General features: G+C 43.6%; 1 protein-coding gene across 1 annotated transcript in view; it reads right to left on the bottom strand.

Moving 5' to 3' along the window:
- The window catches only part of ITGA1 (integrin subunit alpha 1), a 1,037,437-nt gene that overhangs the window by 550,728 nt on the left and 461,821 nt on the right, over positions 1–24,888 (bottom strand). Inside the window, exon 9 of the mRNA XM_078675060.1 lies at positions 23,746–23,911. Within this exon, the coding sequence (XP_078531186.1) occupies positions 23,746–23,911 (166 nt within the window). The remainder of the gene's footprint in view (positions 1–23,745; positions 23,912–24,888) is intronic.

The raw sequence follows: 24,888 nt of genomic DNA, 5'->3' as shown, positions 1-24,888 counted from the left end.
AATTATCGCCTCGTAGGTAATATCGCGAAGCTGCCTTCGCGATATTTTCCCATGTCGTTTTCACAGCCACGCCCACTTTGCATCTCATTATCGATGTGAGGCTCGGCGTGTGAAAAACGGGAACTAAGTCAAGGAAACATGCGCTAGCGTGTCCTTGTAAATAATGCGATATAATTATCGCCGCTTTGCGCCCCAAAAAACGGCGGCTAAAGTGGTGATAATTGTATTGCCGGCCCTTGGTAATATGCCCCACTATTTTTAGGAAGTGTTGCATGGATAATCAGTGGCTCTTTGTGTGCATTGGTATTGTTTAGAGCGAATGGATGGCAATGCTTTACTATGTAGATGACGTTCACAGACCCACATATCACGCCTATTTATATGTACTAATGAAGAGAAACGACCATAATGTGTGTAATACTCTACAGGCGTCTAAAGCAGGTTGTTATTTTTAAGAAGAAACACGTAAAACACAACTTTGTGAGGCGTTTCGTGTTTGAGACATGAGGACGCTGCAAACCACGGAGTTTTTGGCCAGCTTTAGAAGCATTTTAAGAAAGCAAATTGTTTTTTTTTATGCAAAAAATATATCTAACGTTTACTGCTAGAGGAGAAATAAAGAGTACTTCTCCTTAAGCACGCGCGTCAAGTCATGGTAGGCAGGAAATGAAATGCACTTTCGGTGTCATTTCTGAGAATCCTCACTTAGAAAACTTCTAAATTTGCTTCTGCCTATTACTCATAACCACAAGATGCCGAATTTAACTTAGATGTGTTACTCTGCCGATAACAATATTTGTAGACCCTGGCCTAGCTTTTATTTCGGGTTAAAACACATATAACTATTTCATAAGTACAATGCAAACTTCATATATATCAATCAGTGAAGTATTCGTATTGCATCATTATACCGGTTAAAAGCGCTAATTTATAATAAAATCCAGAAAACTATAACAGATACAAACCTTATTCATCAGGATAAACCTAATTTATCATTGCATTACCATTTCAAGCTCCTTATTTTCCATACTAGTCCTACTATGAATACATGTCTATTGAGACCAAAATGGAGATCCATCTGTATAAATGGGGAGTTATCTGTATAAATGGGGAGGTTTCCGTCTATAAGACTCTCAATGCATCTTGGTGTTTCTTAAAATTCAAGTTACAGCACACTAGACGATCCATTTTCTTCCAGGATTGGCATAAAACAGGCAAAAAAACATGATGGGGCAGATTTATGAGGCACTTGCGCCACGTTTATGCCGCTGTTGCGTCACGCAAGGCGGCGTAAACGTGGCGCATCCCTACGAACGATTTACAACGTGACGCATCTAGGCAGATGCGTCACGTTGTAAAGCCCTGCGCCGCTTGTGGGCGTTCCGGCGCAGGGTGGGCGTTCCGGGGCAGGTGCGCCTCGCAAAAGTGGCTGAGTGAAATCTATAAGATTTCACTCAGTCACTTTCAGGCCAATGCTGCGTCAAAAGCCTGCGCCTGCTTGAAGCAGGCGTAGGTCTTGACGCAGCATTGTGGAGATGGGGCACCCCCGAGCCTTGCTGGAGCTGCGTCGCGCTTGCGACGCAACTCCAGCAATGCGTCACCTTTACGGCACAGATGCGTCACGCATCTGTGCCGTTTTTGCCCCATGGTGCGCCGCATCATAAATGCGGCGCACCATGGGTGGCGGAGCTGTGGCGCACTGTGGCGCATGCTAACTGGCGCATCCCTGGGGATGCGCCAGTTAACATAAATCTGCCCCATGATATGTGCAAGGCTGTCTTTAGCATTGAAAGTGCATAAAGTGCAATTAACTCCCTCATCAGTGGGATTATTCAATGTCCACCTCGCTGTGAAAAAATTAATATAAAGGATACCAACTCAAACTTCCTATACAGTATCTTTGCTAGTTTGGGCTGCAGAGTATCCATATATGCTTAAATTCTTGAACTTAGTTTAACAGTTAAAAACTGAACTGAAAACCTGCCCACTACTGGGTTCCGGTCCAGGAAAGACCTGGCTTGGCAGTTTAGGCTGCACTGTTCCTGTGAGAAACAGGGTCAAGAATGATTTGCGTAAGACTGTGTCTGAACTGGGATGGCGAAGTGAGCTAAAGAATGATGATGGATTCAAAACAGATCTGCGAGTTGGGGTGGGTGTCTGAACAAGTTCCATGCTCCTTTCATCATCTCCTTGTGTTTGCTTTGTTCGCCATAATTTGACAGGGTATGCCCAGACATGGGTCCCTTGCTCACTTTGTCACTGGATTCAAACTAGCCTGGTTGATGAGGGGTGTTACCCCGAAACCGGTCCCAGGATGCTTGTTTCTGGGCCAGGGAGGACCTGGCTTGGCAGTTCGGGCTGCACTATTAACATGACGAACAGGGTCAAGACTGATTTGCATTTGGCTGGGTCAGAACTGGGGTGGCGAAGAGAGTTAAAGAATTATGACGAATTAAAACCAGATCTGTGACTGCAGGAGAGTGTCTGAAAAGTTCAGAGCTCCCTCCATCATCTCCTTATGCTTGCTTTGTTTGCCCTAAGTTGGCAGGGTATGCCCAGACGTGGGTCTCTTTCTCACTATGCCACTGGATTCCAGCTAGGAATGGCTGATGAGGGTGTTACCCCGAAATCGGTCCCAGGATGCTTGTTTCCGGTCCAGGGAAGACCTGGATTTGCAGTTCAGGTTGGACTGTTCCACTGATTTGCATATGGTTGGGTCTAAAGAATGGTGATGGATTCAACCCTGATCTGTGACTGGGGGTGAGCGTCCATCATATCCTTGTGTTTGCTATGTTATGTATGCCCCAAAATAACAACCACTTTAGGCTGATTCTGTGGAAGAGCTGCAAATGGTGCGAGGAATTATTAGGTAGGCAGGCACAAAATACCTCTTTCCATCTACCTTAAGCTCTCACTCATAATTTATCCACAAATTGTCTGCCCCAATATTGGAAACAACTACTTGGTATCCTGCCACCATCCCCTAACATCTTTGGCAACCTCCCCGTCCAAATAGTAAAGAAAAGGAAAAAACAGCAGGTGTCCTGCCATCCTCTCCAATTATCCTAATAATTCCCATCCTGTCCCACCTCAATATTTAAAAAGATACTTAGGCATTGATTACTAGAGGTGGAATTTTACCCGGCGCAATGGAATTCCACACCTGAAATTCCAAGAGTCTGCGAGGCTCAACTATCGTGTCCACAAACTCCGGACATGATCATTCCAGGCCTACAGGGAGATGATTTGCCCCCTACCTGGTTAGGAGCTGAAATTGTCCCTATCTTAAAAAAGGGCTGCCCATTAACCCCCTCTAATTATCGACCGATCAGCCTAATCGATACATCTCAAAAGCTGATGGGAAGGGTTATCCTCGATAGGATCCTAGGGTGGATCGAGGACAATGGGATACTGTCTATACTCCAGGCAGGCTTTAGGGCTGGTACCTCCACTCTAGATCAAATATTTCACCTGCAGGTCCTGTACTGGAAGACAGCTAAGGTGGAGGGTGGCAGCCTCTACCTTGTGTTCGTGGACCTGCGGGCAGCTTTTGATCTTGTTCCGCGTGGAAAATTGTGGACAGTACTATCAGACCTGGGCCTTCCCCCCTATTTGCTAGCTATTCTTTCCAGGCCCAATGAAAATAATTTTGCCCAGGTGAGGTGTGGCACGCATGGCGAACTCACAGACCAATTCCCTGTTCAAAAAGGAGTTCGCCAAGGGTGCGTTCTGGCGCCACTGTTATTCAGTCTCTACATAAATGGCCTTGTGGAACATCTGAATGGTGTAGAAAATAGCGATGCCCCTAAACTAGCTACAGGTAGAGTGCCCGCTCTGATGTTCACAGACGACACTCTGTTGTTGTCTAGAACATCATCGGGCATTCAGAGAATACTTGATGGCTTTGGGGAGTTTTGCGACCTTCGGGGGTTGGAAATCAACCTTGGCAAAACAAAATTTATGATTTTTAATCCCCCTAAACGCGTACGCCCAAACCCTGTTTTACATGGTACTCCCCTTGAAAGGGTTAAAGCATTTGTTTATTTGGGTGTCACGTTAACAGAGAATTATGGTTGGAATACACAGATTGCTAAATCCACTCTTAAGCTATCCCAGCTAGCGGGGGGCATAAGTAAGGTTTACAGGGCGTCTACTTTTAGGCCGGTGTCCCCAGCCCTAGAGATATATTGCCGTCAGGTTAGGTCTGCAGCAACCTATGGGGCTGAACTTTGGGGGCACAAGCAGATTATGAAATTTAAAAAGGCGGAGCAGTCTTTCGTTAGAAATCTAGTTGGGCTACCACCTAGCACGCCATTGATCCCCCTTAGATTTGATCTTGGCATGTTGCCACTAGAGGAGATCATTAGTGCTAGACCAATTATGTTCTGGAAGAGGTTGTGGTCAGTTCCTGAATTGGATGCGTATAGAGCGGAATTCTCTGAGATCTTTCCCCTTTTTTAAAAATCTAAATATCCCTTGGCTTCAGCATATTAGTGCTGTTAGTACCCATTTAGGTTTTCCTGAACTGTGGGAAACCCCTGAGATTTTTTGCCTTGGGATATCTAAGAAGGAACTTCTTTCTCAGATACGTATATCAAACTACCAATTATTAATGAGCTCTGCATCACTGGGTAAGCTGACATCTGAGTTCCTCCTAGTTAAACCAGAACGTAAAGTTGAGGAATTCATGGACTTAATCGAACCCCCAGTTGCTCGAAAGTTGTATCTACAGTTAAGGCATGGCACTCTTCCAGTTAGGTCTTTTACATATAAATGGCTAAATCCTAAGAATGAAGTTTGCCCAGCATGTAGCTACAAAATTGAGGATGTAACCCATGTGCTGTTTTTCTGCCCTGCCTATTCTGCGATTAGAAAACGTTGGCTAACACCGATCTGTAAGAACCTGGGACTTCTGCACTTTACGCAGGCTTGTAGGATATTGACATATGATACACATCCTCCCATTGTGTTTGCGGTCTCTCGTTATCTATTTAATATGTGGCGCAGGAGATACACCTTTTTAGCTTGATTGTTGTATATACAGTTTTTAACGTCATGTATTGTGATAACTCTCAGTTTAATTCTCTTTTTAACATTGTATGACTATTTATTGTCTTATTGTTTGTGCTGATGTATTTTATATGCACTTTTTATGGTCGTTTGACCGAAATAAAAGTTATCAACAACAACAGCTATGTTATGCATGCCCCAAAATAACAACCACTTTAGGCTGATTCTGTGGAAGAGCTGCAAATGGTGCGAGGAATTATCAGGTAGGCAGGCACAAAATACCTCTTTCCATCTACCTTAAGCTCTCTCACTCTTAATTTATCCACAAATTGTCTGCCCCAATATTGGAAACAACTACTTGGTATCCTGCCACCATACCCTAACATCTTTGGCAACCTCCCCATCCAAATAGTAAAGAAAAGGAAAAAACAGCAGGTGTCCTGCCATCCTCTCCAATTATCCTAATAATTCCCATCCTGCCCCACCTCAATATTTAAAAAGATACTTAGGCATTGATTACTAGAGGTGGAATTTTACCCGGCGCAATGGAATTCCACACCTGAAATTCCAAGAGTCTGCGAGGCTCAACTGTCGGGTCCACAAACTCCGGACATGATCATTCCAGGCCAGGAGATACTTAAACCTGCAGGAAGCTGCAGGTCCTGCGGGCAGGCCTGCAGCCGAATCACCACATGACCTCAGCAGCAGAATATGCAAAGCAGAAAATGTTTTGCTTTGCCTCATGCCATTGTCATTCCCTGCTTCCATTGAGTTTGCAGAAAGTAAGCAGACGCAAGGAAATGGAAGACTGTCAATCCACTGCTTTGCTTGGGTCTCTGCAGACCTGCATAAAGCCTAGGAAAAAAACTTTGTGCTTCCTTTAATGACATCACATCAGTGAAAAATAACTTCGGTTTTACAGTGCTGTGGCAAAATAGCAGTATTCAGGCTAATGGCTTGCAATGGAAGCCATACGTCGCAAACCATGCAAAAATAGGCTTGGAAGCAGAGGAATATCGATGACATTCTTGTACTAACAACCACATCTCCACTGTCAGCCGTGGGTCTGCACCAGCCCTGAGGCTGACTGGGCAATGCAGGCCAACCCTGACCAGCTGCTCTGAACAAGCCTGGGGCCTGCTGTCTGCTCTCTGATTGAGAGGTTGAGGTAATACTTCAAACAGTGGTGGGAGAGTGAGGTAGGACACTATGAATTGATTTCTTTCTTTTTGGGACTGGCAGTGGGAGGAAGTTAATGGGGGTTGTGTGGGAGGGTGGCATGATGCCATATATAGGCTTTTGAAATATTCGAGTGGAGACATAGTATGAAGTAGAGTGCAGAAGGAGTCCAAGACGGCAGGTATTTTTTTTTACTCTGGGGTCATATGATACTGTCAAAGATGGTGGGGGAGGGGTGCAGTAACATTTGCTTGATTAGAAAGTGCAGCTGTTGCCAGACCCAATTTGATCACCAAAAAAGGCAGTACTGACAAAGGGGCTTTGGCTTTGCCCACGTGTTGTCCTTCTCTATAAATCTTAAACTAGGCAGAATATGTGTAAGACATAAGATTATTATTTGGGCTGGGTGACTGCCCACTTCAAGGAATAATCACAACTTTTGTCAGGGTGAACTCTTAAAGTCCCTAAATTAACATGAGCTTGTCCTAGCATCTTGTTCTCTCCCTTTCAAGTGCACCAAAGTAGTGCATCAGAATGGCAGGGCAGGCTCACAGCTAGTAGAGTCCAAATGCAGATGCAGGTAGCTGAAATCTTTGATATCCCTGAGACCGAGGCAGTGGCAGCTCCTGGAGGGAGTGCTGCTGGGCGGTGGGGCGGGGGAGCAGTGAAGGTCTAGTAAACTCTGGCATACAGCCGAACCGAGTTAAGTACATAAATAAATAAATAACACAAATTACATTGCACTCTCTGTAACCCAATCGGCGGTGCAGCACACGCTATAATTTGTTTTATTTATTTATGTACTTGGGTTCGGCAATATACCGGAGTTTACTACACCCCACTCTGTCCCTCCCCCACCCCACCACCCTGCAGCACTCCCTCCAGGAGTTGCCACTGGACCTAGAACAGGAGGCAAGCCAGCAAGCCCTTAGAGTAACTCTGGATTCAACTGATGCAGGTCCAGTCCTAGCCACCCAGACAGGAGAACAGAGGGCAGAAGAGCAGCTCAGCAAGGCAAGAGCACAGCAAGGCAGAAGTCCAGCATAGCAGCAGTCCAGCAGAATGGCATTCCTTTCAGCAGCTCAGCAGCTCTTCCTCCTGGTCACAGGTCCAGATGTGTACGGAGTTGGTGATGTCTGAGGTCCAGTACTTTTACCCAGTTGTCCCTTTGTGGTCTTAAAGACTTAAAACAGATGCACTGAAGTGCACAGAGTTCCTGCCCTTTCTGCCCTGGCTCCAGGCTCACTACATGAGGGTATGCAGCCTTTGCTTGGGGACAGGACGCAGCCTGTTCAGGTGTAACTATCAGCTTCTCACTCTTATCCTGGCCAAGAAGGCCCATCAGAATGCGAATGGCGCATCAGTCACACCTAAGCTCCCTTTGTGTGAGGCTGTCTAGAGGGACTGCACAAAGCACAGCTGTCACCAACCCCATATGTGTATTCAGAGAAAGGCAGAAGGCACTAAATGGCTAAAGTAAGAAGATACCATCTTTCTAAAATGGCATTTTCAGAATTAAAATCTAAAATCCCACTTCACCAAGAGTTGTGATTTTAAAAATCCAAGAGCACTGCGTTGAGTTCCAACAAACTGCTCGCTGTCAAGTTCTCCGATAGGCGTGCTCAATACAATTCATGATTAGAGCACTTCTTACGTCACGATTTGGGGCCAGATGGCTGTAGTTCACAAGCCCATCTGTATACTTGATTAAAACAAGTACATGGGTGCAGTGGATAAGAATGGCCAGGTTCTTCAGCTGTAAAATGTGAGATGTAAAACGCACACTAGGTATAGAAAGCTGTTTTCCCACCTAATCCGTACAGCAACGTGTTATTTATCGTCAGACCCCCTATGGGAAGAATCATGTCTTTCCTTGACTTTCAGTTGAAAATTATAGAAAGTCCTAAAGCTACATAAGCAACAGTTTCTACTTCCTATGCCCTGGAGGACATAGAAAGTCACAAGAACGACACTTTGCTGACGGCATTCCTGAAACAGCTAAAAAGACTCAACCAGGTTGTCGCTGTAGAGTCTGCTCTAAGCAAGGAAAGAGGCAGGAGAGTCATGCTTTATGTCCCCATTGACCCTCTCAACCAGCCCTGTGATTTCCTACTTGCTTTATGTTGTGCCATACAAAAGTGAATTATTGAGAAATTGGCTGGGGTAAAGCTGCAGTAACATAAACCTTTCAAATGCTATGCAGGGATACCTACTTTGAATGGCCACTATTTCCCTGGACAAGCAGCCGTAGATTTTTTTTTCTTCTACTCATGACCTTGTAGGCTGCTTAACACCTTTATCCACAGTCAGAACATGGTAGGTGTTCTCTTCTCCAAATGACAAGTGCATTATAATCACTGAACATTATGGGGGACAGAGCATAAGCCACGTTGTCATGGACTACCTTGTGTGGGAAAAACAAAGTCTTTACTAGTTTGTTTTTGAAGTGCTATTTAGGGAACCTAGGCAGTCTCCCCAGCATGTGTGCCTTAGTTTCAAAGGCAGATATGCTCACTCAGCTCGAGGACTGTGTGCCTTGCATGGCAGTCTTGGACACCCCCAACTTGCATCCATAAATTGGAAGGAGTTTGATGTAGCACAGTGAGTGCGCTGAAGGTGAATGAAAGACACATTTTCTTGAGGTTCATGAACCTAGCAACAGGTGGTGTTAGTAAAGACTCACTTGGCAAGTATACAGGACTTTAAAGGGGACAGAGACGTGAAGAAGTGAGAAAAGCTTAGGCTAGGTGTGCGTTCACAGGGATATCTCATAAGTAGAAGGCAGATATTGAAGGTAGTACAGAGACGAATGCCATCATATCTTCTTCACCAACCAACTCTAACCCATCGGCATCACACTCACTTGATACTGAATTCCTCTCTCACTCAACTAAACAAATGACTCCAAACCATACAGAACTCAGCAGGCAGCCTTCTCCCTCAAACTCTCACCATGCATACACCCTGCACCTCAAATAGCTTCACTGGATCTCCATCTATTTTGAAATTCCTGACATACACATTCAAAGCCTGACAGCACTGGCCCAGCATACCTCAAAACCGCCGCAGATTACAGAAACGTTCCAGACACCTTTGCTCAGCCAGATTCTTACTCGCACACATCCCATGCCTACGCAGCACCAGATCAGGAATAAGTGGCTGCTAGTTTGCCCAGAAAGGGTGTAATGATCTGCCCCTACAAACCTGCACCCTCTCTAAAATGATTGCATTCTGCAAGAAGCTGAGCATTTGGATCAGCCCTGAATGCTCCTTGATACTGCACTTCGGAAATGCCCAATACATTACAAAGAACTCTGCACCCAATGCAACACTTAGGGGTGACATATGTGTACTGCTTGTCATGTTCATCCTCAGTCAGAACATATTAGAAGGTCAGTTTGCCATATGACATGTGCATTACAGTCATAGCATTGCAAATAACAGTGGACAGTACATATGCTGTGTTTTCACTGACTACCCTGTGTGTCAAAAACGTTCTTCATAGTTCAGGACATGATTGTTAGGGACCTTAGGCAGTCTTCTCTTCAACGGCTGTGGATTCTTGACATGTAGTAAAAACATATTCAAACATTTTCATTTCTGTAGATTGTTGACGCACCAGCTGTTAACATGTTTGACCACATATGTGTGTAGAGGTTTGCTTGTCGTGTGTTTGTTTGCAAGTTGGATGATGACTGGGTGAGAGATGGTTTGATTGAGGATTCCATCCAGTGGCATATGAATGTGATAGGCCCATTCAATGGAGGCAATATGTTGATGCAAGTGTACTGTTGTGTTGATTTGGACCTGTGGCTGGTAGCATGAACATCTTGTGTGTGGTGCATGAATAGGATGCCAATGGCCTATAAAGCAGTTGGTGCTTTGTTGAGGCTTTATAGCTCACCTTCAGTGGGCTTGGTCTCAATATTCTGATACTGTGTTTAGCATTTGTTCTTTGTAGCTGGCACTTCTGGAGGTGTCACAACTGACCTGTATTGTGGTTTCCTTATGAAAGTTCAGCAACAATTTCTCTTTTTTTGGACAACCGAACACCCACAGGTGTCCAGGATAGTATAACTTGTATTGATCCCACTCACGTTCCCACAATGACCTGCAAAACCGGAAAGTTTGTGTGAATGGCTAAGATCGCTCCTATATTCACATTTTGTGTTGTATTTTTCTAAAACCTTTTGTGAACCACAAATTGCAAAACCACCCATTATTTCCAGATGTCGCCACATAAACATGGAACCCAATGTTTGTGGGTGGCCCTAATGCCCACGATCGGAAATAGTTACAAATGCAGCAAGGACACATTGCATTTTTCCACTAATAACCACCTTCTTTTCGCAATATGGGTAGCTGTTTTTATTATTATTATTACTAAAATCTTTATTTGAATGATTAATTAAAATCTTTACAAAACAAAATACATAACAGATCACTATAACTACTGTAGACTAAAATACAAATCGCCATGAAGTGCATGATCTTTAAAAAGCATGTTACACGTAGTGCATGAGAGATCTGTGCAACTTTTGCAAATATAATATCACAGTCACCGTAAAGTGTATATTATAAAGTGCATTTAACTGTGAAGGGTTTTCTGTGACTACTACAGACATGAAATCGCAATCCGCTCTGAAGTGCAAAATCTTAGCGATATGTTTAGCACACGATGTATGAGGTATCTCTTCAAATGAACAAATTCATAACATTTGACCAAAAAAGTGAATTAAGGCAGGACCTTTACAGGTGATCATTATATGTGAGCTTTTCATTGGACTTGGGCAATGGGGTAGCTGTTGATTTGGTGGCTTGTCTGTGCTGCCACCCAGAGAAACCTACCAAACCTGCATATTTCTGAAAACTAGAGCCAGAGGAGTCCAGGGGCACATGACTTGCATGGCCTTCACTAGGTAATTTTATTCAGAAGCCATTAAGAAACATCAAACTATGGAAAAAAAATACATTTTCCTTACATTTCTGTGATGGAAAATACTGGAATCTGCGCAGAGCCACACATTTCCTGCCACCCTCAGTTCCCTCACATCTCCTGATAAGAATGGTACCCCACTTCTGTAGGTGCCTCTGTGGGTGAGCTTAGTACTCGTGATAAAACAGGCCCAAAATGCAGCATAGACACATCTCATTTTTCAACTCAAAAGTGAACCTTTTTTTGCAAAGTGGGCAGTTGTGGATAATGGTTCCTAGCTCAGAAGCAACCATGGGAAATATAGCAAACCTGCACATTTTTGAAAACTAGATACCTGGGGGGTATCCAGGGTAGGGTGAAGTGCATTGCTCTCTTCAGATTTTATTTTACCCAGAATCCTTTGCAAACCTCATAGTTTGTTAAACAAAAAACACATATTCCTCATATTTCAGGGATCGAAAGTTCTGGAGTCTGTGGGGAGCCACAAACTTCCTTCCACCCAGCATTTACCCCATGTCTCCCGATAAACATGGCACCTTATCTGAGAGGGTAGGCCTAGTGACCGCAACAGTAAAGGCACAAATCGCAACATAGACACATCTAATTTTTCTACTCAAATCTGACTCTGTTTTTTGCAACATGGATAGCTGTTGCTTTTGGGCTCTAGCTCTGCAGACACCTAGGAAACCTGCACATATGTCACCATATTAAATGGGTTTTACTCAGTACACAATAAAAGAACATTGTACAGCAGTCCTGACAAATATCACGCATCAGACGTGACTCTATGCATTTCAATGTGGTGATCGGCATCAAAGCACAGAAATACATTGTCACGTATTTGTATAGTTTGTGAGCGTCACCAAAGTGCTATCTAAAACGGTAATATGATGGAGTGTGGCAGCTAGCACTGCAGCGCGGGCTGCTCCTGCCAGCTTGGTGTTGTAGCTGAGCTAGGCGGAGTGCTGGTAGGCAGCACACAGGCTGCTGCAATGTATCAAAATGATGTGAGCAAAGAGAATCAGATTGACTTAAGAGACAGGAAGATCTGGCACTCTAGCGAATACGATTGTAGTTAGATTAGTAATTCAAAATACACTGTGCCAACAGGTCAGGGGCAACAAACCCAGGCAAGAAACAACCCCTGTAAAGGTGAAGGACAAGTCCCACACCATACAAAGGAGTCCAAGTCCTGTGCACACGTATCAAAATGTCAGGTTCTAGTGTCAGAATCCAATAAGTCGATTAAGGTTCATGCAGAAAACATAATGAAGGTCGAAATCCAGGGTTGCGTCAGGAGTACATTTATAATTCACACTTGATCAGTACAAATGAAAGTAAGCTAGCCGACACATGTTTCGTCACACCGTGTGGGGGATGTGACTCTTCAGGGCTGAGAAAGACATAAAATTGAAAACAATAAATAAAGAGTGGCAGAAAAATAAAATGCGTATTGGCATTACTGGGATTAAATGGTAGTAAAATGGTGAAAATATGATAAAAACTGGAAGCCACCTATTAACACTGTGGAAACCCTATAATGTGAAAAGGCATGGTAAAGTGGCATCAACAACACAGAGACAGACCAAATATTGTGTGGGTGATATGCTGTCTCAAAAAAATCAAAAAAGCAGAATAAAAGCGGACAATGTCTTCAGAAAAGGTAATTGGATAATCAGCACAAACATAGCCAATGTCCCGGGGCTAGTTCTAAGAGAAGACAACATTGAATATGCAAACGCATGAGCAGTTCGTAACACAAAGTTTGGTAACATAGTGGTGAACATTTGCGAAGTAATAAATGCAAGAGGTTGCATTATGTTTTGACAAATGTAATTTTGTACATATTTGTAATTTTATGACTGTACGCTTGATGGCTGCTTTGTGAGGAATACTTGAGCTCTTTACAGTAGCTTGAGCTGGGAATGGTGAGAAACCATTGAGAGAGGATATATGCCTGATTGGTTCACTGGCAACATTTAGGCCACATGCTAGATATGTTTAATATGAAAATTTGTGACAAAGGTAGACTGATATGTTTATGTGAAAATCATATTTTAAAGCCAATAAGTCTTTAGGAATGAGCTGTTGTTAAGCTGTGTTAAAGGCTCTAAACAAGTGTTTTTTTAACTTTTAATATCACCTTAGTAGGTTTGGAAAATAAATTTTATTTGAAAAAACAATACTTAATAAAGGTTTGGTTCAGTTAACATATCCGGGCCGCCCAGGTTACATTATGAAAAGTCATGCTTCTGCCCAAGGAAAATTGTTTGCAAGTAGGTGTTTTGGAAATTAGCAGTTTGATTGATTTACCGAGCAAGTAACAATTTTCTGCCTTTCTATGTAATGCTATCCTATGAAATAAAAATTGTCTAAAACAACATAAAAGATGTGCCTTTTAGCGAGAAGTTAATTAATTCTGCTACTGTAATAGAGAGGACAAGATTTTGTGTATTAAAACTTATTTTTTTTTGCAGAGTTTTATATAGTGCGAACTAGAACCGAACCGAATCAGTTATCAGAGCGCTTCACATAGCACCAGTTACGTTCATTTTAGGAACGGAGAGATTAAGTGATTTGCCCAGAATCACAGGGGGTTTATGGCGTCGTTACCGAGACTCGAACCCAGATCCCCAGGTCCGAGGTCGAGCGCCTTAGCCGTTAGGCCAACCCCTCTTCCTTGTTATTAATAGTTTGCTATTGTCATATACTGAGGGCCTCATTTAGCATATTTTGATGCACGACAGTGCAGCAAGTTTTCCTGCTGCGCTGCCGTTTGTCAAAATAAAAGGGCAGGATAAAGCGCATTCCTTTCCTTCTCCCCTGCGCCGATGCACAAATAGCAGCAATGTGCCAATGCAGACACCCTTGCGCCATGGTGCAAGGGTGCCTGCACTGCAGGGATCCTTCTTGTTGTGCAGGAAGGGACACCTCCCTGCACAATAACAATAATTAATGGTGTTTTCCTCCTACTAGGTGGGCTGCAGAATGCAGCACACATAGAAAGAACAAAAAACTAGGAGAAATAAAGGTTTAAAGGTGTTTCCCCTAAGCCTCCCCTGGGAAGGCGTAGGATTCGGACGCATTCCCAGGCTTACAACACTTTGTAACTCTGGGAATGTGTCAGGTTCCACGGTTGTTGGTTGGGAACACCCAAAGCAACACCCATGGAATGCCCCTTTCCTAGAGTAATGCGTAAAAGGGACCCATATTTACCAGGCCATGAACTGTCACTCAGGGCCTTGTAAATATGGGCAGGCACACTGCGCCGCCGGTACATCGAAAAAAGTGCAGAATTGGCAGTACAATGGGCTTGTTAATGAGGCCCTTAATTTCTTAAAAGCACAATGCATTATTGCATGTATTCATGAATTTGGTTTCCGGGTACTACTAACTGTTTATAATGATAAATTTGACAATTAATAAATCTATGAATTGATAAATCTCTTTGTGCACATTTTTCCTTAATGCATTTGGCTGATTATTTAAACAAAGGATTGTTCTTTTCCAGTGAATTGACCCTCCTTAATGTTACTTGAGCTGGAGTGTCAACGTAGGAAAGGCATTTGATGTTGGTTACCCTCTTTAGCAAGCCTTGGGGGTAGAAGATTTGCTTTGTGGTAACCCTTTTAGACCCTCAGAAACAAGGCTGTATCTCGTTTTGTCAACCGATATTTTATATATATTTTAACATTTTAAATCTATATGCTTGATGGTTGTTTTGAGTGAAGGTTCACGCTCAGTGTTGTAGGACTATGACTAAGGCAGTGGGACTGAATTATTTGTTGTGAAAAACATATTTTGAAAGCAGTAAGGTGGGTTGTTTTTACATTGCGATAAATCTTGTAGACAGTGTTGCTGATCACCAATTAAAGCTTGAATTTAGAGGATTTCAACTGAGAGAACATGAGGTGCAGCTTGGAGCCAACCAAGAGGGCCACTTTCTGTCAGAGCTCCATGCGGAAATCGATGTGGTGCCCCTCGCCTGACCAGCTGGAGGGCTTCCCTATCACCAATTCTAATGCAATGGCCTCACACTGCACCCCACGCATGTCCTGAGTGCATTCCTGAGAGGATTGGACCATGCTTTACGGCTCCAGAGACTACTGAGTGCCCCCATCCCTTGCCTCATACTGGTGCACCTGCCTGACAAGAGCCACCATTCCCAGCAGTCCTGGTGAACAGAGAGTTAAGTGATTACAGCTCCTGCCTGGTCTGTGGCACACACTGCTTCCCTCTTCCCCGTCCATTTATGCCAGACTGCTCCAGCTTGGCCTGCTGGTTCCACGGAAAGGAGTTCCGGCCAACTTCAAGGGAGCTGATCAGGGGTGAGGCACCCTGGCTGCCAGTGCATTGGCCTCCCCCTTTTTCCTTTTTTCCATGGCTGACCAGCAACAGGGAGTGGATAGGTAGATGGCCAGATGACATATGCAGAGGCCCTGTCCTTTCACTTATGACCAGCACCACTTCCCCTCATCATGCTCTTCCGGAGAGGCTGGAGCTGGAATCCTCCTTCCTCTTGTGATGCCTTCATAGGGTTGAATAGAGCCTAGAGATCGCTGGTTACAGCAACTAACAGAACCGGAGGACCCCTGAGTCTTCTGGGGACTCACTTATTTGGTGGCAACTACATTTCTTCCTTAGAGACACACTCTTGGGTTGCAGTCGGATCTACTACCTAGATTTTGGGTCTGTAACCCCTCTCCCTTCCAGAGGGCTCACACAAGGACTGGCAATTGCAGAGGGTTCCCGGTACGGATAGTCATCCATTGCACTTTCTCCTCCCTCCTGCCCGTGGTAACCCTGGACCTCTATTTCTTGCCTGTGTCCTTGGAGCCCATTCATCAGCTGTGGGAGTAGTGGTCAGAACCCACTGGCCCTTGACTGAGCCACATGGCAACTCAGAGACGACCGGTCTGCCAGCTCTTATTTTCTGAAGCAGTCCATTGCTCACAATCACCACCAAACCTTCCCCCCTTGGAGCCATCGTGGCGGTCCTCCTTAAGGAAATCTCTGTCAATGGCTCCACTCTCACCCCATGGATCCCAAGATGAAGGACTTGATGGCCGAGGAAAAGTCTGTCCAGCAGGAGGTGTGCTCCCTTCATATTCACCTAAACAAAATAAACCACAGGTTGGTCTACATGGAGGACCATTATGACCACTAGCCAGACTTGGGGAGGGATAATAAATTCCTGCTTCACGCAGTTTCAGGATTTATGGTATCTCAAATGGGGTTGAGAAGGCCGATATGGTGGACTACCTCACATCTCTGCTACATCTTCACATGCACGCACCCCTGGAATTTTAGTGGGCCCATCGGGTCAGATCTCATTGAACCTCCCAGTCAAATAGCCCTTGCCCCACTATCGCATGCACCATACATCACTAGCACACAAGGGACATACTCTCTGCCCCCTACTCATTGACAGGGATGTATGTCATTACACCGCGCTACCATTACAACGCAGGTATGACAACGCAAGTTGTTACAACGACTTGCGCTGTAGGTGTTGGACTTAGGAATAGTACAATTTACTATTCCAACTCCAGCCTACGCAACAGTAGGGAAGGTGTTAGAATAGTAAATCTACTATTCCTTAGTCTCAAGCGCCATCCAGCGCAAGTCGTTGTAACGACTTGTGTTGTCATACCTGCGTTGTAATGGTAGCACGGTGTAAACACCGCGTCGTAATGGATTTTCCCCCATTGACAGTAACTGCATCTCCTTCTCAGCAGACGTCTCCGCGGCTACCAATACTAAACGCAAAAGATTCTTGGCCCTCTGTTCCCACCTGCAGCCCAGAGGGATTAAATACTGCCTTATGAAACCTGCACAAATGGTAAATGTTATATCTGGGGGTCTCTAGTTGGCAGAGGTAAGTACCTTTGTCCATATAGGAACCCTTGCTTCTAGTCAGGATAAGCGGGGTATACATTGTTGATAACCTCTGCTCACCCCCTTGGTAGCTTGGCACGAGAAGACTGGCTTATCCCCAAGGCAATGCGCAAAGTATTTGCAGCTTGAGAAAAACAAGGACCCCCTGGGTAGTGATTACTAAAGACTCCTAGGGCAGGGTAGACAAAGTGTATGTAAAAAATTCCTAGGCAATCTTAGTGGTAGACAACAAGTTATTAGACCCAATAGCGACTAGGAATAGGCAAACAATAAAAGATATAATCATTAATAAAAGACAAACATGTTTTTAATATACATAATAAAAATCATATAAAGAACTGAAAATGTTCAGGTTATATGACAGTACAATAAAATTATATGCAATTGTTACATAAAATGACACAATGTACAATCTTTATAAGTAAATAAAAAGACACCATCTGTTAATCAACGGTGTCCACAAACAGAATGAAGGAAAAATACTCAATGCGCAAAGTATTTGCAGCAACACCCACAGTAATCTAGTGAACCACCACAAATGAACACCACACAGGTATTTATAAAAATATCAATATCTTTATCTGATTAGGCAAGACCAATAACAACAGAAATCCAACATACATAAATAGTCTCTCTTTTGCAATGTTCTTTGGTAAAAGTTCACTTTAAAAATAAACTGCGTTAATCCTCTGTACTGTGTTTGCAAGTGTGATCAAATGCAATTTCTCAGTTCTTTTTAACTTCCAGCCAGTACCACTTGTAGCAAAGAATGCTGCACTCGTAAAACAGAACGCTGTCCTTCACGGACGACAATATGGTCCCGCTGGATTTGTAGCAAGGAATGCAGCCTTTTTAGATTGCGTGTCTTGCAACAATGCCCGCTGTACTTCTTAAGAACCAAAAACAAAGGAACCCTACCCACTTGGAACCAGGGTCTGAAATTATTATCAAAAAACAATGGCCCCAGTGGACTAATGACTAAACAATCTTAATATATAAATGCACAATGGCAATGCAAAGGGTTAATGTGATGAATGAATGAATGAATGAATTTAAAATTTTAAAAGCGCGGACTTAGCCCAAGGGCATCAAGGTGCTGCAATACAGACCGAAATGCACGCAAAACCGATTTCCTGCTGAAACCAGTCTCTCAGGAAACAACCAGGTCTTCAGAGTCTTTTGAAAGATTGAGTGTACTCGTTGCCCCGAAAGATCATCCGGGAGAGAGTTCCAAACGTTGGCAGCAGCGACTGAAAAGGCTCTCCCGCTCCATCTCATTCTTTTGAACCTCTGAACCACAAGGATATTCTTTTTTTTTTTGCTGACCTAAGGTTCCTCGAGGGCACATACTGTTGGAATATGGTCTTAATGTCCGATGGGCCGAGGCCCTAATAGGTGTTGTGAGTGAGGCAGAGGGTCTGAAACATAATTCTGCGATCCACCGGGAGCCAGTGCAACGAACGGAGAGAAAACGAGACTGAATGATGTTTGGGTAGATCCATCACCAGCCTTGCAGCTGCATTTTGCGCTAGCTGCAGACGGCGCAGCTGACCTTTGTTGATGCCTAAATAAAGAGCGTTGCAATAGTCCAATCTGGACAATATTAATGCCACCACCACTTTTTTACGTGTCTCAAATGAAAGGATCTGAGAAATGTTCCTTATAATCCGGATGAGCCCAAAACCGGTGGCCACTGTCCTAGAAACCTGCGAATTCATGGATAGGGAATCATCCACCACCACTCCTAAATGTTTACCTTGGGAGACAGGAGTTGGACAGGTGCCCAGGGAGTCAGGCCACCACTCCCTAGACCAAATGTCAGTCCTGTCCCCAAAAATCAGGACCTCCGTCTTCTCGCCATTCAATTTTAGATAGTTTTGTACCATCCATGACGAGACTGCTAACATGCAGTTTTTACAATTCTGCGCGGAGTCCCTGACATTTTGCGTGATTGACACCATTATATCAGTGTTGTCCGCATAGGACAACACTTCCAGCCCAAACGATTTCACCACCCGTGCAAGTGGGTACATATAGATATTAAATAAAGTGGGGCTCAGGGAAGAGCCCTGAGGCACTCCGCAGACAAGGGGGGTAGAATCCGAACAGAAACTTCCCAGTTTAACTATTTGAGACCGCTCACCCAAAAAGGATGCAAAGTAAGTTCAAGGCCAAGCCCCCAACCCCTATCTCCCTGAGACGCTCCACCAATCTCAGGGGAGACAGGGTATCGAATGCTGCGGTGAGATCGAGTAAAATCAGTACTCGTATGTTATCAAAAAGAAAGAGGAGGAGTCGAATACAGTACTCGTATGTTATCAAAAAGAAAGAGGAGGAGTCGAATACACCTTAGATTTGTCTTTCATACACAATTATTTATATAGTCTTTGAAACAAAATACATACATTGGTAATTGAATAATAATTTTGTTTTTAGTGAGTGGTGTCCCAGTGAAAAAACAGAACCTAAAAAAATAGTGACATATTTGTGACATATATACAAGGTTTCCTACACTTCATAAAGACGACCATTAGTCGGTATATATTGTATGAACCGTGCTTTATACATGATAAGTGCTGGTGTTTAATGGTTCACTTTTGAGCCTGTATGCAATGTAGGATCTCTTCAGGACCTAAGACTGCAGGGACAACTACAAGAAGAGGAGGGATAATGTCAGTTTGTGGCTGTAATGAGGTAGTTATGCTTGTGGCAAAGAATGCGGTAGTGTCTGTATTCCGCGTGAGAGCTTATTAAAAAGGATATCACTACCCAGTCCTTTTTTTAGCACCTCACTTTAGGTCTCATATTAGGTTGTAGGGTTTACAAAATGCCCCCTTTAAGCCGGTCCCAGAATCACACGCCAGTAATGGTGCGCGCACGAGCCGACCGACACAGCTCCCCAGGCAGCAAGACACGGCCCCCCTGCAGCACCCCCCCCCCCCAGCAACATTGTTGGGTGCCGGTTTGGATCGCTGATGGGATCCATTAACTGGGGTGACGATGCTGATGCTGTAGTCCTGTGCTGGCGTCTCGCAGGAAAGCTCTCTCCTAGCACTTGAATTAGCTGCCCAGAGGGAAGCGCGAGTTTGTGGCTGCCTCGGATGCAGTGCATTCTTTCTAATACGACGGACTGTCCCTCGTTGCACCAAGTGCACCTTTTGAAAGGAGCGCCGATAAAGTGCACTGTATTCCTAATACAGCCCCAAGCCACAAGGGCAATGCAAACCTTGATAAATATGGGCCAGAATGTGTGTTACTTGGGATCTCACAGAATGCCATAGTATGGAAGGATATGTACGAACACCTGGGTTAGATTATTTGTATCAGTGATAATCCTTGTTAAACCCTCTTAGAAGGGGTTTGTACAGTGTATGGTTAACTATTATGCTATGACTGTATAACTGATGGTTTGCTTGTGGGAACACTTAGGCTCAGGCAAGGGTTTTGGTGTTTTAGATACCCCCATCCGAACAATACTCGGATATAATGTTTTTTAAAATCCCCCACAACATCACTTCAAGAACTAAAGTATCTTTTTAAAGATTGTAAGGGAGAAGAAGCCAATCATCCCTGGACAGCATAGCAGTTGATATAATTTACGGTTGCTGCTGCCACTTTAGTTTGGTTGGCAATGTCCCTGGCATAACCTGTAAACAAATTAATGTCCATGGCATAACACGTAAACAAATTATGGTGGTGCTAACTGTTTGGCTTCAGTGAGGCTGTATGGCTTTTTCCATACTCAATACCAAGCAGAGTAGGTTTTCACTAAGCACATTTAAGTTGCACAATCTTACACTATGATTCTTGTGAGCAGTCGTACATTGCGGGCCCTAAATTTAGTTTAGAAGCCCACATCCAGTCCAAGTGCTGAATACCAAAGCTGTGTAGGCTTGAATCCACCTCATGGCTCTTTAATCCACCACCATATATAAAAGAGCAATGATACGGAGGAATTGATATGCAATTTATATTAAAATGTAGGGAACAATCAATTACCCTCACTAGTAGTTCAGCAGTCCAACAAATATAAATTGCCTAAGTTGATATGGGGCACACATTCATAATGGGACCGATCTTCAACTGAAGATAGTAAACAATTATACATAAAGAAAAATAATACATACATCAAAAAGACATAAATGAACACAATATAATGTTACCAATACCCTATTTATTTATTTAAGGCAGTCCACCGAAGGTAGCCCAGTTATGTGCACAGAGGCAACACAACTTTTTTTCCGCTCTCTAGTGTCACACAATGTACTTTGTAAAAAAACTTTTTTTTAATTTACAAGACGGACTCCTCCATAGAAGTATCGTTGACGCGGACGCGTTTCAGTCTCTGTAAACTTATCTGCCTCTTCAGGACGAGGGCAAAGGAACAATAATCCTCTCTCTGTCACGGTCTTAAAATGGAAAGAAATCTAGCTGCGCCTCGATGGCGCCTGATGGGCGCAAAAACTCAAAATGAATTCCCTTCACTTTTGTGGTGGTCAGTCTTTCCAAGTAGAGTTGTATTTCAAAAGTATTTCAAAAGTAACAACCGCCTCCCTTCACTCTCGTGGTGTTCAGTCTTTCCAAGTAGAGTTGTATTTCAAAAGTATTTCAAAAGTAACAACCGCCTCCCTTCACTCTCGTGGTGTTCAGTCTTTCCAAGTAGAGTTGTATTTCAAAAGTATTTCAAAAGTAACAACCGCCTCTTGGTCACTTATCAAGAGTCTGAGTCAATCAAATATACCGGTCCCTTTCTCCACTATTCCACGTGTTCAAGCCGTGTCTCCTCTCGTCTTTGCTTTAAAAATGACCACAATCACCACCAGCAATCCCTGCCTCTTTATCTCACTCTTGAAGGTTATTATTCCTCCATGCTTTCTACCTTGTCTCGGTTTTTCCATCTTTCTCATTTTCCTTCTTTCCATCTTTTATGCTTTTCTCTCTTGATAGGCCTTAAAGTTTTTTGAGCAAAAAAATAAATGCTTGTCCTTAAAAATGATAGCCAGTGAGCCCCACTTGCAACCGTTGGCTCAAATTAAGTAGTGCATTTGGGACTCCAAATATGAGACCACGTGATAACAATGTACCAGGTCAGATAGAACATGGTTCATGGTGCCCTGTAGATCTTATGATCCAACAACTATCAAAAATTCCAGTAACCTTTTCACACTATTAATCAAACTGAATTTGCCAAGAACGTATACTCATGTATCACTAAAACTAGAAAATGTCAACACACTGTATTGAAGTGCCTTAACCACAGATCTACAAACTCCTACGCCTCATTCCTTGGGTCTCTTGTGTCTGTGCTTTATGTGACCTTGGCTTGGCTGAGCATCTTCTCGAAAGCTTGCTGAGGCCGATATGAAAGGTCCAAGGGGCAGATTTACAAGCCCCTTGCGCCTCTTTTGTGACGCAGCGGTGGCGCAAAAGATGCACCATGGTGCGGGGTATTAACAACGTGACACATCTGGGAGATGCGTCACGTTGTAAAGCCCTGCGCCATAAGGAGGCGTTCCTGCACGGGGGGGGGGGCGTTCCTGCTCACTCTCGTGGTGTTCAGCCTTTCCAAGTAGAGTTGTATTTCAAAAGTATTTCAAAAGTAACAACCGCCTCCTGGTCACTTATCGAGAGTCTGAGTCAATCAAATATACCGGTCCCTTTCTCCACTATTCCACGTGTGCAAGCCGTGTCTCCTCTCGTCTTTGCTTTAAAAATGACCACAATCACCACCAGCAATCCCTGCCTCTTTGTCTCACTCTTGAAGGTTATTATTCCTCCATGCTTTCTGCCTTGTCTCGGTTTTTCCATCTTTCTCATTTTCGTTCTTTCCGTCTTTTATGCTTTTCTCTCTTGATAGGCCTTAAAGTTTTTTTAGCAAAAAAATAAATGCTTATCCTTAAAAATGATAGCCAGTGAGCCCCACTTGCAAGCGTTGGCTCAAATTAAGTAGTGCATTTGGGACTCCAAATATGAGACGTCACCTGGGACATCTGGGAGATGCGTCAAGTTGTAAAGCCCTGCGCCATAAGGAGGCGTTCCTGCACAGGGGGGGGGGGCGTTCCAGCTCAGGAACGCCTCCTAAAAATGGCTGAGTGAAATCTACAAGATTTCACTCAGTCACTTTTAGGCCAATGCTGCATCAAAACCCTGCGCCTGCTTGAAGCAGGCGTAAGGATTGACGCAGCATTTGAAGGATAGGGCACCCTAGAGCCTTGCTGGAGCTGCGACGCAACTCCAGCAATACGCCACTTTTACGGCACAGACGCATCTGTGCCGTTTTTGCCTCATGGTGCGCCGCATTGTAAATGCGGCGCATCCATTGTGGCGGAGGCATGGCGCACAATAAGTGGCGCATCCCTGCTGATATCAGGGATGCGCCACTTATTGTAAATATGCCCCTTAGTGCTCAGGGTTTTAAGAGACCCCCACATCCTGGCCATCCCAATGCATGATGGGTAAATGTGCTCTTGGATATTTAAGCAGGTTGATCAGGGGCATCCATTCAATCACCTTAAAGATACTAGTGAATGAAAGCCCTTACATCATGTTAGTGAAACACTGAGATAACATGGAGGATATCTTTGTCATCTGAAGGCGGGAGGAATAAACATCTTTTAGTTTCAGTGGAAAAATAAACTTGCTGTAAGATACATTTGGAGTTTGCCTAAGTACCTTGCGGTTAACCTCTATCTAGAAAAAATTAAATACATAACATTTCATACCTTCGAGAGCAAATATCCTTTCTCCCAGAGCCTCGACAATGGTAACAAGAGCCAGTTCATCTGACACATTGAAGAAATGCTTTTCTGTAGGTTTGGAAGCGATTGATTTTATTTGATTCACAAAATTCTCACTGCTCTGGTTTCCTCTGTTGTAGCTGCCAAGAATCTAAAGCACGGAAATAAACAAAATACAAATAATCATAAAATTCAATCACCTTAATACAGTTTTATGGCCCTGAACATTCTCTAAAATATTGTGTCAGTTGTTGTCTGGATGCAATGAAGTGCTGACACAGCTATCTAATTGGTTATTATTATTTCCACACATTGGATTATTTTGCATATTTTTTGCGGCTCTCACCTGTATTGAATTGTAGTGTAGCATTTGTACAGTGCTTAGCTACCTAAGATTAAGCTTCTAAGCACTTTCTTGTGGTCAAGTAAGAGGCTACTTCATTTGTTATGCATGATTCTTGTTTTTGTTTGTTCTATGTGTGAACGTATTATTTTGTAATGTGTGAACTTTGAAGTTGTGTTCATATCATTTTGACAAATAGCTACCCTTAACAATGGCATGAATCAGAGACATTTGGGCGTGCTAGAGTTGCACATGCATGCATTTACATATCAAATTACTATCCTTTAGTGACTGATAAAATATAAAAACATGACCAAAGGGCACAGCCAACAGTCTGCCAGTAAAACGGTTGGGAGCGCCGTGTTTGTTGCATCTGCTAAGCAATTTTTTTTTCAAGGAAATAAAACACTATTGACACTTATGCACAGGGAGTTTTTTACCTGTGCATCCAGGCCTTAAACCATTTCCCTGTCTAGCACTGCAATGGCTTGCATGGTTGTCTCTTACTACGAAATCCAGTAACCTTCCTAAATAGCGAGGAGTAACTCTCATTGTGACCTGAAGAACCAGTGGTAGATGGTACACATATTTAAAGAATTCCACTGGTATAATGGTTTGTCCTAAAATCCCAAAGTCAGACTTTTGAGACTCTTGAGCACATTAAATTAGTCTGGCTGCTTTTGGTCCACATCCAGTCTGTCATTATCTTTTGCAGAGCTTGCGAAAGTGTAATTTCATCCAAACAATGACCTACCTTGCTATCAAATAAGGCAACTCAAGTCTGC

This window comes from Lissotriton helveticus, chromosome 2_1 (assembly GCF_964261635.1).
Source record: "Lissotriton helveticus chromosome 2_1, aLisHel1.1, whole genome shotgun sequence".
Lineage (NCBI taxonomy): Eukaryota > Metazoa > Chordata > Amphibia > Caudata > Salamandridae > Lissotriton > Lissotriton helveticus.
This window is presented reverse-complemented; position numbering and strand designations above follow the sequence as displayed.